The 14780-nt window shown below is 44.4% G+C and overlaps 1 protein-coding gene across 1 annotated transcript in view; it reads left to right on the top strand.

Annotated features, from left to right (window-relative positions):
- The window catches only part of LOC141053043 (uncharacterized), an 84588-nt gene extending 70978 nt beyond the window's left edge, over nt 1–13610 (top strand). Inside the window, exon 9 of the mRNA XM_073550375.1 lies at nt 11109–13610. Within this exon, the coding sequence (XP_073406476.1) occupies nt 11109–12089 (981 nt within the window). The 3' untranslated portion in view covers nt 12090–13610. The remainder of the gene's footprint in view (nt 1–11108) is intronic.
- The last annotated feature ends 1170 nt before the right edge of the window (nt 13611–14780 follow it).

Below are 14780 nucleotides of genomic sequence, written 5' to 3'. Positions count from 1 at the left end.
CTTCAGTGGTGGCGCAGGTTCAGCATGATCTTTGTCAAAGATGTTCTGCATAAAGTCAATGAAATGCTTCTCCATCTCTGGTTTCCTCTTTAGGGTACTTTTTAAGGATGAGAACCTTGCAGTTGCTTGCTGCAGGTTGTTTGGCAACCTCGCTCTTGGGAAACGAAAGGATAAAGGAGCTACCCAACTGTTGGAGTCATCTTGAACAAATTCTTTGTCCATAACCTTTATGAATTCTTTATCTTCCCTTGTGGGTGCTAACTTGTTGTCTTCACTTGTGGAATCGAACACTGTTGACCCGAGGTTTTCGTCCCAGGGCTGGAGCATGTTCATGTTGTTGAAGGATTCCTGTTGCCTCTTGGTGTTGCTCACTTTCTCTTTCACCCAGTAATGATGTGGGCATGGCTGAAAATGAGTGCTGCGACCATTTGGCAAGATGTGTGTTTTGTAAGAGGAGATGTTATTAGGTCTCTTCATCTTGTGTATGCAAACATCGCCTATAATTACCCAGCCTAGATCAAAGCGTTGGGCAAATGGTGTGTCGTGTGGTCCGTTAATTTGCTGACGTACCTTGTGCAGCCGGAGAATGTCTCTGCCAAGCAGAATCAGGATATCTGCGCTGTTGTTGAGGGCTGGTATCTTGTTTGCTATCCCCTTGAGATGTGGGTGATGAAGAGCAGCCTCTGGCGTTGGGATCTCTTCTCGATTGGATGGAATCTGGTTGCACTCGACAAGTGTGGGTAAGGGTATCTCAACGGTGTTGTCGAGAGATGTCGCTATAAGACCACTGACCCTTCTCCCAGAGACCTCTGTAACACCGCTGCAGGTACCTAAGGTGTAAGGGTAAGCATTTCCCTTTAAGTTAAACATATCAAAGAGTTCTGACCTTGCAAGTGATCGGTTTCTCTGATCATCCAAGAGGACGTACACCTTCGCGGCTTTCTCTGGGTGACCGTTGGGATATACGTTCACCAGGCAAATCTTCGCACAGGACTTGTCCCAGAGACCTTCTCCGCAGACTTCTGTGCATGAAGAAGATATTGTGGTATGACTTGCAGTTTGAGCTGCGTCCTCCCCGCCATGGCTCGTGGTGGGGGAAGGAGTACGTGTAGAGTCAGGACGGTATGGGTGGAGTGCTTGTACGTGATCCTCACTGTCACACTCCATACACTTAATTGTAGTTTTACAGTCTTTAGCAAGGTTTTCAGTAGAAGCACAACATCTGTAGCATACCCCGAACTTCTTTAGAAGTTCCTTGCGTTCTTGGAGCGGTTTCTTCCTGAAGCCGATGCACTTTTTTAAGGGATGTGGCTTCTTGTGGATGGGACACTCACGATTTGGGTTCTCTATCTTTTCACCCTTGTTGCTCTTGCCTGGGGCTGATGTTGGTAAGGGAAGAATATCCGTCTTCTTCACTGACACAGGACCCCTGCGGTTTCTGTCATTCGAGCGTGTGCTCACGTATTTAGAGGGAGGTGAAGCTGGGCCACTGGATTCTCCGTAGGAAAAGCTTGGGTCGTTCTTACGCTCTGCAATGTCTTTTATAAACTCACAGAAGTAGGAGAACGGAGGAAATGAAACTTGATGGTCTTTCTTGTATTTTGACCCTATTGCAGTCCACTTCTCTTGTACATTGTATGGTAGCTTGGAGATAATGGGGTTTACTCCACGAGCAGTGTCCAGGTAGCTAAGGCCAGGTAGGTGGGTGTCTGCCTTGGCCAGCTGGAGCTCTAACAGCAGGTCACTGAGCTCTAGGAACTTTGAACTGTTCTTGCTGGATATCTTTGGAAAACTCTGTAGTCGCTTAAACAGTGCATCCTCTATGGCTTCTGGACTGCCAAAGTTTCTCTCTAGCCTTTCCCATGCAGCCATGAGACCAGCCGTTGGATTACTGATATGTACAAACCTGAGTCTCTTGACACACTCTGTGGATTGTGGTCCTAACCATCTGATCAGCAGGTCCAGCTCTTCCGCAGCAGTGATGCCGAGGTCACCAGTTACGGTTCTAAAGGCACTTTTCCAACCTCTGTAATTTTCAGGTTGGTCGTCGAACCTTGTGAAACCGGTTTTAGTAAGTTCACGGCGAATCATGTACCTTGCGAAGTCGGACATGTCTGTTCTTTCTGACTTAGGATGCACAATTGTAGGCTGAGCGGTGTTGTACATAGAGGTGGAGACGTCTTGGCCTTGAAACATGGGGAAGTATGGAGTGGCATATGCATTTAGTCCAGCAACTGGTTTGGTGGGTATAGTTTCTGCTACATGTGGAGGTGGCACTGTGTGGTTGTCGAGGGTATAATGACCTTGAATGCAGGATTCTGTAAGTGGATCGGCATCCTGGTGCTCTAGAGAAGCGTCAACACCATCAAGAGTGTTAGTGATGATCTGCGGTTCGCCATCTTGGCTTAGCACGTAGTCTCTTGTGCGTTCAATAGGGTCTTCTGCCTCCATTTCACACAAACTGACGCTGTCTCTTTGACTCCCACTGACAGCCTGCTCGAGTACCTTTAATTCTGCCATGGCTGTTGCATGCTCGCATTCCTTCTCTAGAGCTTCCTTTTCCGCTTTCACGCGTGCCGCTTCTGCATCCATTTCTGCTCTATTTTGTGCAGCAGCTGCATCCATTTCTGCTCTCTTTTGTGCAACAGCTGCGTCCATTTCTGCTCTCTTTTGTGCAGCAGCTGCATCCATTTCTGCTCTCTTTTGTGCAACAGCTGTGTCCATTTCTGCTCTCTTTTGTGCAAAGGCAGCTTGTACCTTAGTAGTTTCAGCCTTAGCACGTGCTCTTATAAGCTGCTCAGTAAGAGTAGAATATTTTGATGAACTTGACTTAGATGAACGTTTTGAGTGCTTACACGATTTGGATGTGCGAGTTGATGCATCTGGTGTTCGTGCGATTCTAGCCTCTATCTTGGCTTTAATGTCACGTACAGTGCAGTCTCTTTCAGAATTAAGCTGCTGGAAACCTTGCAATTCGTTTAAAGTCTCTGGGAGATTCAGTTTCTTCAGGAGAATAATGTATTGGTCACTCTTCTCCATATACATTTGGTATGCTGTGCATAATTGTTCTAGGACTCCCTCTGGTGGTAACTCATGAGAAGCAGGCCTTGATGCAATGTCTATATGACTCAGCACTTTCTTCCATACTGAAGACACATCACTATATAATTCACATTTTGCAGTCTCTAAATTCTCCATGACTTTCCATGTGGGTTTGACTGTACGTTTTCCCCTTTCGCTAGATGGTGGATGGGGGTCTGGGTCTCTTTCCTGTGCTTGTAAGTCTGGTAGGGACATTGTATTCCTTGCTTCAGACATGATTAGATTGCAGGCAGGAAGATTTGATGATGGGGGTTATACTTCCCACTGTTCAGCAACAGGAAATACACAGACACTCTGCACAGAGTTGATACTTTGTATCTAATGCTGGAGCAGCTGCAGGGTCCTGTGTAATGATGGGAGTTATATTCCTCTCTGTTCAGCTGCAGTGTGGCTTCTATGCACGCTGGGGTCTGGCTGGAACTGGGTTACAGTCTGTCTGGGAAATATCCTTTTCCACTGAGATTTAGCACAGTCCTTGAGTTACTGTCTCTGAAGGCAGGTTATTCCTTTTTACTATTCTGACTCATGGATATGTAGAACGTATGGTGCCTGGATAGACCTCTCTTTCTGGGCCCCTTCCGTATCGACCTGTACTCACTTTCATACCGATTAATCAGACAGCTTAACTCAGCCACGATCTCATGTAAGAAGACTCCAGGAAAAGAGGGATGCTTTAACTGAAATTCTTGTATTATGATGAAAGCAGCAGGTAAAAAGGAATATTCTTCAGAGGACATGTAACAGGATGCATACAGATGGAGGGACGATCACAAAATGGAGAATGAAGGAGGGAACAAACATACATCACAGGACTACAGGGAGAGAGTTGGAACAAAATACAGGGAAAGGCAAACTTCTGCCTAGCAACAGATGATGCAACACAAACAATGCAAATATTAAATGATTTCCCAAGTCGTGGGACATGACAGTCACCCTCACCCCCCTTTCCTGGTATGCATAGTCCCGTCACCCCCCTTTGCTGGTATGTATGGTCACCCTCACCCCCCCCCTTTGTTGGTATGTATGGTCACCCTCACCCCCCCTTTCCTGGTATGTATGGTCCCCTCACCCCCCTTTCCTGGTATGCATGGTCCCCTCACTCCCCTTTCCTGGTATGCATGGTCCCCTCACTCCCCTTTCCTGGTATGCATGGTCCCCCTCACCCTTAGGAAATTGCACACATACAAAAAAAGACATTTATACTCACCCATCTTTCCTGTGGTCCAGCGCTGTCCCATTCTGCCGGAGGCTGGGGTAGAAGTGTGGCACTGGCGCCAGAGTACCCGCATGCCCATACCGCCCTGTCCGGCGCCATTTTCCTGACGACACACTGCAAATGTGTATTCAGGAAAATGGCGCCGGATAGCGCTATGCGCATGCGTGATTCTCACGCGCACTCCTGCCCCGGCATCTTCTGGCCCCAGTAAGGCTTAGCGCGAAGGACCGAAGATGACGTCACTCTCGTGAGAGCGTGACGTCAACAACGGTCTTTGGCACAAAGCCTTACTGAGACCGGAAGATACGGGGCGCGTGGTGAGAGAAGGGAAATAGTTCGGGGGCCGTCCGAAGGTGAGTATATAACTATTATTTTTTTTTTTGTAATGATTTATGGTACCCATGGCCATCTAATTTTTATTATTTTTCATATGCTATGCTGGTCGCTGATTGGTAGGCCACGACCAACATAGCATGTAAAAAAATAATATAAAAAATGTAAAAAAGGTTATTCTCACCTTCTGACGGCTTCCTATCTCGTTTCCACGCGCCTGGCCTCGCGGTCCCAGTGATCCTTTGCACCTTAGACCGCTGATGACGTTGCGCTCTCGTGAGAGTGACGTCATCTCTGGTCCTTTGCGCTAAGCATTACTGGGACCACGATGCCAGGCGAGTGGAAAGGATATTGGAGGCCGTCGGAAGATGAGAATAACCTTTTTTTTAATTTTAATTCTGTTTTTTACAGATTAAGCGCTGCGCCCGACCGCGCCTGTCGCTGATTGGTCGCGGCAGACAGAATAAGACGATTATATATTCTTGTGTAATGAGAACGGTGGAGATGGCAGGATTAGAGCTGATCATAGATGTGACTTCTCCATCTGTCTGTGACTTTTACAATATTTGTTTCAGGGTGAAGATCTGATCCATATTAATACTACAGAGACATATGTGAGGAGTGATGAGCGGAGTAAAGAGGAGATTCCTACAGATAACTGCCTAGGTGAGTGGTAACCACAAGCTACAAAGAAGTCACAGATTCTTCTATTATCCGATGTGGCTGCTTTATAAGTGGTGTAGTCAGGGTGTATAGCAATCAAGTGGTCTCCAGTCTCCTCTTTAGCTATTAAATGCAACTTTACCTGAAACTATCCCCATGAATTTGGCATTCGAATCCTTTCTTTTGAATTGAGATCTGATTTGGTGCATAGGATCCACCCTGCCCTCTGGAATTATAATCATGTGGTCCCTAATCTCCTGTTCAACTACCACATGCTCCTTTAGGCTACGGCCTCAGTATCAGTATTTTTTCTCAGCATTTGTAAGCCAAAACCAGGCAAGGAACAATCAGAGGACAAGGTATAATAGAAACAAGTTCACCAATTCTGCATGTTTGACCCACTCCCGCTTTTCGCTTACAAATACTGATGTGAAATACTGACTAAATACTGATAGTGTGGCTGCAGCCTTACCTGAAACTTGCTCCATTCCTTTTTTGCATGGGTCGCCCTTCTGTTGGAATGAGATCTGTACTGTTGAAAGCTTACAGCCAGGAGTATCACCCTACCCCCTGGAATTAGAAGGCACTGACCCTTACAGGTGCAGATCTATTATCTGAGAAGCCAAATTATAAAATATGTAGAATGTTCTGCCAACTTAGAAAATCATTTGCTGAAAAATATTTGTATGGTGGACTAAGAAAAAGCAGAGGGTGATGTTGCTTTCTAGAATCCTGCAGTGTTGGTGGGGAATCTAACATCCATTGTTTAGCTACTAATTTCATACCAAGAAATAGGGTTCATGTGAAAGGGTTCTAGTATAGAATTGCCATAGCTCCTTATAAGCTGACCGTACAAATAAGCGAGGGGGGTGTCTATATGTAAAATCATCCTTAAAACCCATCCTGCTTGATAATATATATGAATCTAATGAAAATGTAGAGTCCCTGTGGGTAGAGATCAGGGGAGGGAGAAAAAATAATAAATTATTGATAGGGGTTTGTTATAAGTCTCCAAAAATAATGGAAGCAACGGAGAATATCCTCATAAAGTAAATAGATGAAGCTGCGACTCAAGGAGAAGTCATTATTATGGGGGACTTCAACTACCCTGAAATACATTGGGGAACCGAAACCTGCAGTTCCAGCAAAGGTAATAGGTTTTTGACTACTATGAGAGACAATTACCTTTCACAACTGGTTCAGGACCCAACAAGAGGGGGGGCACTGCTAGATCTAATATTAACCAACAGGCCGGACCGCATATCAAATGTAAGGGTTGGGGGTCAATTGGGTAATAGTGATCACAAAATAATTAATTTTCGTGTATCCTTTAATAAGATGTGTAATAGAGGGGTTACTAGGACACTAAACTTCAGGAAGGCAAATTTCCAACGGATGAGAGATGATCTTGGTGCAATTAACTGGGACGATATCCTGAGACATAAAAATACACAAAGAAAATAGGAGACGTTTATTAGCATCCTGAATAGGACCTGTTCACAGTATATACCGTATGGGAATAAACAAGCTAGAAATAGGAGGAAACCACTATGGTTAAATAGAGCTGTAAGGGGTGCAATAAGAAACAAAAAATAAAACAATTAGAGAATTAAAGCAAGTAGGTGTCATGAGGCAGTAGGAGGAAAACAGGAGACGTGGAACCTGGGCCCCTGAACTGCCCCTCAGGCTAAGGCGGTGCCCTGACTTTCCTTAACTTGGGGGTACACTGGATGGTAGTGAGGCCCAAGTCCCCGACCTGTCTCTATCTCCTGTTTAGCCCTGAGCTAAACCCACAACCCCCTCCCCAGGAAGTGAGACAGGGAATAAAGTGAACTGCGCCAAATAACAAACAAGGAAAAATAAAATACACCATGAGGGTTAAAGGAACTAAAAACCCAAACTTAGCTTTGTCTGCTGCCAATGCTCAAAGCAGCAGAGTAAGGCACCCAAACAGCATCCAGCAGCAACTCCACTGCTCCAGATAAGCTGAACCCCCTCTGCACCAGGTAGGTCCAGTCTTCACTAAGGTTGGTTAGCAAATGACCAGTATTACCAACAGGGAGCAGCTGATGACCTTTTATAGGAAGGAGGGGGGAGGTCACCACCTGCTTACTAATTAAACATGTAGTAACACCAGCGGCCACCGGGGGGGCAAAAACCCAGCAGCCGACCAACTACAGTTGTAGTAACACCAGCGGCCACTGGGGGCAAAACTCCTTATTAACCCCCGATTCCAGAAAGGAAAAAGGTTTATATAAGAGAGTCCAGACTCTGCCACAGATCCGAAAATGGATCGTGACAATACCCCTCCTTCAATGAGGGGCCTCTGGACCCTCAACACCGCACCTCACCGGAAAACCACCTACATTGAGGATGCCTAGCTCCACCAGAGTTCACTTCAGCAACTACCTGACGCTCAGGTTTATGGCAAACATGAGCAGATGGGAGTGGCAACGTATGCTCCGGAGGCACCACAAATCTCCAGAGCGCCGACCTGGGGAATGAGTTGTGTATGGGCATTACTGGGGGTAACTCCAGCTGGTAAGTCCCCGGGCCGAGAATGGCCGACACCCGATCACCCAAAAACTCCAGACCCTTGCAGCACACTTCCACCGGATGTTTTTGGTGGACACCCATACGTACTCATTCACACACAGGTCCAGACCTGAACATTTATTGCCATGCACACGTTTGCCACAAAATGGTGAACTCTTCCCAGAACCGACAACAGAGGCGTCCCCCTGTGTCGTTACACTCACACCCCCACATTGCTCAGAAGGAGTCACCACCTTCCTTTGACCCCTCCTCCTACGAGGACAACGCCTCTCAGGGTTGGCTAATGGTGAGGGTTGAGACTTGCCTGTACTCACTGGCAGCAACTCTGCTGCCCCCACTGGAGTAGAAGGGGACGGCTGTAGAAAGACGGCAGAGACAGTAGCCCCCAGGCAGCACCCCTCACACGACTGACCCCAGCTGACTACTTCCCTTGACCGCTAATCTATAACCGGGATTTGTTTTTCTAACCAAGGGAGGCCTAAAACGATAGGTGATGGCATTCCCCCCAAGACGTGGCATGACAGGGACTTTACATGATGAGTCCCTATACGCAGATGTATATTTTCAACGACTTGGGTCAACCTCCCCTGGCTCAGTGGGACAGAGTCAATGAACTGGACGCTTAGGTGTTTGTCCAGTATCCTACCCCTCAGGCCATGAGTCTGGACAAAGTGAGCGTCAACCAAATTGACTCCTGCTCCACTGTCCACAAACACTGGTATATCCTCAGGTACCCCGCCAACCACCACTTCTGCTGACAAAGTACACTGAGAGGGCAAAATGGAGGAAATATACACTCCCTGGTCGCCTCCCTCCACACGACCATGGGAACGAGGCTGCTTAGTTTGCACTTTTGACAGTTTAGATCTGAAGATCAATGCAGACACTACCCATTGAAAGGCGGACAGGGTTCGCGTAACCATGCGTGTGTATAGCTCATGTGCAGGATTACATCGCCGAACAGGTCAGTGTAATGCTGATGGGGGGGTACCATTATAATGAAGTCAGGAGGCAGAGATTTCTCCCAGGCACCGCACACCCTGGAACCTGGAAGAAATCATTAGCATATAACATTATAAATTAATTTCTCAAGATCTACCACCGCAGCTATGAGGCATACAGGTAAGAATGGTTTAACCTTTTTATTACCTATATGACCCTAGTAATAGATCAAAATCGTCCAGAGAGTGACCGATTCCCATTAAGAAAATGCTTAGATAGAAAATGTTTACATTCACATATCCCCTTGCTACCAAGCACCATGTCCTTCTATTTTAAGGGTCTGCAGTTCCCAATCCAACTTGCATTTGCTATTACTATAAACAAAGGTCAATCACTTAAAGTACTCCTAATTCATCTGGAGAGCCTGTTTTTTTCACATTAACTTTACGTTGCTTGCCCTAGGGTGTCTAACCGCCAAAATCTTTTCATACATGCACCTGAAGGTAAAACAAAAAAATGTTGTTCACTTAAAAGTGCTACAATAGACGGCTGTGTATCGGTAAGGCTACGTCCACATTAGCGTTTGGGGGCTCTGCGGAGGGTACTTCCTTAAGCCCCGCCTACTTATGCATACTTCTGCATGCATCCTGCGTACCTATCTTTAACATTGGGTACGCAGGACATGCGGATGTATTGTTTTGACGCGACCACCGACCGCACGGGAACGCAACAAGTTGCGTTTTGCGAAGACGGTGGGCACGTGAAAGCGACACGTCCGCGTGTCATGCATACCCAATGTTAAAGATAGGTACTCAGGACGCATGTAGAAGTAGACGGGGCTTAACAGAGGAAGTACGCTGCCCTCCACAGAGCCCCTGAACGCTAATGTGAACCCGGCCTAAAGCAATCTTTGTCCGTTAACCACTGATAGGTTACACCAGGGGGAGGGGTGAAGGGTTGCACTAAGCTGTTTTCCTATTAATTTTTAATGTGTTTGTTTGAAGGACAGTAAACTTTTTAATGTTTAATAAAAATGTACTCAAAAAGTAGTTGTTGGCCTCGGTGTTAGAACTCATTTGTAAAAATAAACAACTGTTAAAACCAAACTAACAAAAATGAAGAGTTGAAAAAAAAATTTAATCGCTGAACATGTGAACTTCAAAGTGAAACTGAAAATGTAACCCCAGCAGGTCGTTGAATTAATCGGATGGAAGGTTCTTGAGTTTCTCAGGTTATGCAACCCCTGTGCAGGTCCCAGTATCTTCCTCTGCTGTTCTGTATCGGTCAAATAGATCAGTGTAGGGCAGAAGGAGAGAAAGCAGTTCTCTAAGTGAACAGGATAGAGACTGTCTTACCATTCCCCTACGTAACAGGAAGCTGCCACCGGACTATAAGATGCACACATTTTTAGCAAGAATTTTTCTCGTTAAAAATTGCATCCTAGAGTCCAAAAATACAGTAAGTTGGTTCTTCTTACTGCAGCAATGCCAAACATGTGGATGCTAATTGTGGTCTGGGCACACTACAAGACTCCGAATGAGGGGAGAGATTTGGCTTTTGCAGTACATATTTAGCGGAATTGGTTTATGGAAGCCATGTTGCGTTTCAAAAGCTTTTCTGCTTCTAACAATGTAAAAACAATTTTTTAAGACTGATTATGAGCCTAAGTTGTGGGATGAGTAGATTTTTTTTTTTATTATTGGTATCACTTTCGGCTGCGTAATAATTTTTTTTCCCAATATTTAGTAGAAAGAACGAACAGTCAAACCTAACTCTCTACTAGTTCGTGTTCTGCGGCCTAACTTTTGGATTGTGAACTGAACTGTTTTTGTCCTAGTGAATAATTTGCACATTCTATAAGCTTTTTTTCTTAGAGAAATGTTGTAAAAAATATAGAATTTTCAAAAAATAATAATTGGTTTTATTCTTGACAGATGACTGTACCAGGAGATCAAATGGACATCTAATATCTTCATCATCCCTTCACAGCAAAGATCAATCTTCAGATTCATCACAGACTGTTCAGGAAAATAAAAGCCACAAAAGACACATTAAAAATCTAGGTGCTCCCACAGCAGAGAAGCCACTAACCTGTTCAGAAAATGGACAAACTTTTTCCCTTAAAACGTCTTTTGTTACACATCAAATAATTCACGCAGAAAAATTGGAAAAAACACACTCATGTTCAGAATGTGGAAAATGTTTTGTAAACAGGTCAAAGCTTTTTTCCCATCAGAGAATTCACACATGTGAGAAGATTTTTCCATGTTCATATTGTGGGCAATGTTTTAATAAGAAAAAAAATCTTGTTATACATCAGAGAAGTCACACAGGGGTCAATCCAATTTCTTGTTCGGAATGTGGGAAATGTTTTCAAGATAAATCAAAACTTGTTAGACATCAGAGAACTCATACAGGGGAGAGGCCTTATTCATGTTCAGAATGTGGGAAATGTTTTAAAGACAAATCATATCTTCCTATACATCAAAGAACTCACACAGGGGAGAAGCCGTTTTCCTGTTCAGAATGTGGGAAATGTTTTACAGATAAATCAGATCTTGGGAAACACCAGAGAATTCACAAAGGAAAGAAGTCATTTTCATGTTCAGAATGCGGGAAATGTTTTGCCATCAAATCATATCTTCGTATACATCAAAGAACTCACACAGGGGAGAAGCTATTTTTCTGTGCAGAATGTGGAAAAGATTTTACAGCTAAATCTGATTTTGTGACCCATAGGAAAATTCACACAGGGGAGAAGCCATTTGCCTGTTCAGATTGTGGGAAAGGTTTTCCATTTAAATCACATCTTCTTATACATCAAAGAACTCACACAGGGGAGAAGCCATTTTTATGTTCAGAATGTGGGAAAGGTTTTCCATTTAAATCACATCTTCTTATACATCAAAGAACTCACACAGGGGAGAAGCCATTTTTATGTTCAGAGTGTGGGAAAGGTTTTCCAGATAAATCACGTCTTCTCTTACATCAAAGAACTCACACGGGGGAGAAGCCATTTCCCTGTTCAGAATGTGGAAAGTGTTTTACATTTAGTTCAGAACTTGTGAATCATAGGAGAATTCACACAGGAGAAAAGCCATATTCATGTTCAGAATGTGGAAAATGTTTTATAGCTAAATCAGATCTTGTGAAACATGGGAGAATTCACACAGGGGAGAAGCCATATTCATGTTCAGAATGTGGGAAATGTTTTACCTTGAAATCACATCAAGTTAGACACCAAAAAACTCATGGGAAAAGCGATTCTCACAACTAAAAAATGAGAATTGTTTTACTTGAAAATCATACTTTGAAGACAATTAAAAAAATAAAAATTTGCACAGAGAGAAGCCTTATATTGCATTTTCAAATTATACAAGAAAACATATAACAGATAAAGTCAGATAAGTTATCAAGAAAGGGTAATGGGGGTCCAGGTAAAAAACATTGATGACCTGTCAACAGAATAGATAACCAATATCAGATCGGTGGTGTTCTGTCATCAGGTACATCCTCCAATGAGTCAGTATAAGTTCCAGCATTTGCTGGATGCAGACACATGAAATGGAACTGGAAATCGTGTAGTGGCTGCCGCCGGTTCCTGCAGAATAGTTTGTATTCAAAGGCGTAGGTTCTGCTCTACAGTACCGAGGAGCTGCCACTACTCCGTAAATTGAGCTACACATTATAGCTCTATTCAATGTGTTTAAATCCTGCCAGACACTGGGGCATATTGCAGCTGGTTGATGGGATTCTAGGTGTTGGACTCCACTGATTTGATATTGATTATCTATTCGAAGGATAGGTCATTAATATCTTCCGTATAAAAATTTTTTACACTGACTCAGTGTGTGCACCATGCTTTACAGAATGTGTCTGATAACCCACCCTTCTTATATCACTGCTCCTGTGATATCCCGGTAATACATACGGGTACACGTTAATAGTACTTTGGGATATACTGCCAGTGTCCTGTACACCTGCGCATAATCTGTAGAGGAGAGGATGATAGGCCTGTCTGTTGTGGTGAAAGTATCCAGAGGTAATAGAGGATGGACGTGTAGTCAAACGTGTATACAGAGGTTGAATCTGATGAGATCCAACATTGACAGTGCCCTAGCCGACTGAGTCTCTCAAAAACAAATGATCATGTTGTCTCAGTAACGTCAGTGCAAATTAAGTGTAATGTTTTTATACTTTTGATATTACTATTTGAGTGAACAGATACACTTATTTCCTGTTGTGAAGAGTGTAGATCATAAACTCATACTCAGTATTTTCATCTTTAGTGAAAGCACTGGTGTTTTTTTATATATACATTATATTTTTCATTAAAATCTTCTGTCTGGAAAATCCATTTAAAATAAAATTAAAAATGTATACAATAACTAATAGAAATCTATTTTTCAAAACTTAAAAAACTCAATAATGTGTTCTAAGTGTTTCATATTGTTATGTAATTGTATCTACACTTTACGTAGAAAGAAATATTGGGACACAACTTTTAGTAATTGAATTCAGGCTTTTCATTCAGTACCATTCCACAAGGTGTAATTCTGATCTAATAAGAAAAAATAAATACAAGGGCTGTTAGAGATTGAAGGGCACTTACAGGGGTGAAGCCATATTCACGTTCAAAATATGGAAGAATTTTTTTTTCCCTCAAAATGTCTTTTGTTACACATCAAAAACTTCAAACAGAAGAGGAAATATTTTCACCAAAATTAGAGCTCTATAAGCGGCAAATAATTTAAAGTCAGTCGCTGAGTGAACATTCGACTTGCGTACAAATCATAGTTATGAACATAAGATGCTGACCTAAGATGTTCATTGCTCACCTCTCCAGCTACTCTGTAGCCTGCCATCTGTGCCTCTTCCTTCCACTGTCCTGAGCCGCATTTACAGCTTTTTTACTATAGGCTGGGACTTTCGACCTCATCCAGGAGGTCACTGTGTGTTGTAAGGTCTTGACTTCATGACGCGCAGACTTCCAAGGCATGGACGCAACTACAAGTAATGGCCTATAATGCAGAGATGCAGCATGTAACAGTGGAAAGAGGACTGGATGGCAGGCAACAGTGTGTCTGGAGAGGTCAGTGATGAGGTAAATATTGGTAACAAAATAATAAAAATTCTCACCTCATCGGCCGACTTGCTTCTTGGTCCTCTTCTTTCCGTGACTGAATGCAATGTCTCCGGCCTCTTCACTGTAGTCCAGGACTTGGAGGTTACTGCAATACGATTGTGGTGCATTTCATGACGATGCAACCTTACAACATGCAGTGACCTCCAAGGCCTTCACGCGGCCGGATCTGCTGGCCTACAATGAAGAGGTAGGAGATGCGGCATGCAAAGTCTATTTAACGCTGTCCACCACATAAATGATGAGACAGCAAGACAACTTTGTTCTTCGTGTCAGTGTAGGGAGGAGGACCCCCACAGAGTGTCCGGGCCAGAACCAAGGGGACTGCAATCTGTGTTCCTAAGGAAACAGTACCCGGGGGACAGAGGAGAGTGGACTGTTGAGAGTGACAGGACAGCAAGGGGAGGGGCGAGTATAAAAGGGGCAGGGAGCACGCAGAGGAGGCAGTTGGTGATACGTCAGACACGGAGGAGGCGTGAGAGAGCGGGAAGGACACTGACAGTTCAGAGAAGAGACCAGCAGCAGAGGGTAGATACGCAGTGGACCTCAGGAAAGAGGTGCCAAGCTTACCGACAGGGGACTGTCTTTCACCCCAATCCCGGGTTACGATCTGCCCCCGGTCATCCTCGGCCGTTACCGCTGAGCTCGAGCCCTCCGCTCCCTCTCCCGGCTGCTGCCATTCCCCATCAGCCCGCGGTTGCAGCCTGCCTGCTGCCACCCGCGGACGCTGCTGGTTCACGTCAGCCCATGGTTGCGGCCTGTCTATCACCGCATACAGCCACCTTCACCCCGCTGCAGTCAGCAATTGGGACCTGCTCCTCATCA

This window comes from Dendrobates tinctorius, unplaced genomic scaffold (assembly GCF_039654945.1).
Source record: "Dendrobates tinctorius isolate UK_male_01 unplaced genomic scaffold, ASM3965494v1 ptg000164l, whole genome shotgun sequence".
NCBI classification, from domain to species: domain Eukaryota; kingdom Metazoa; phylum Chordata; class Amphibia; order Anura; family Dendrobatidae; genus Dendrobates; species Dendrobates tinctorius.
Note: the sequence above shows the minus strand (reverse complement) of the source record. Positions and strands in the feature narration are given on the sequence as shown.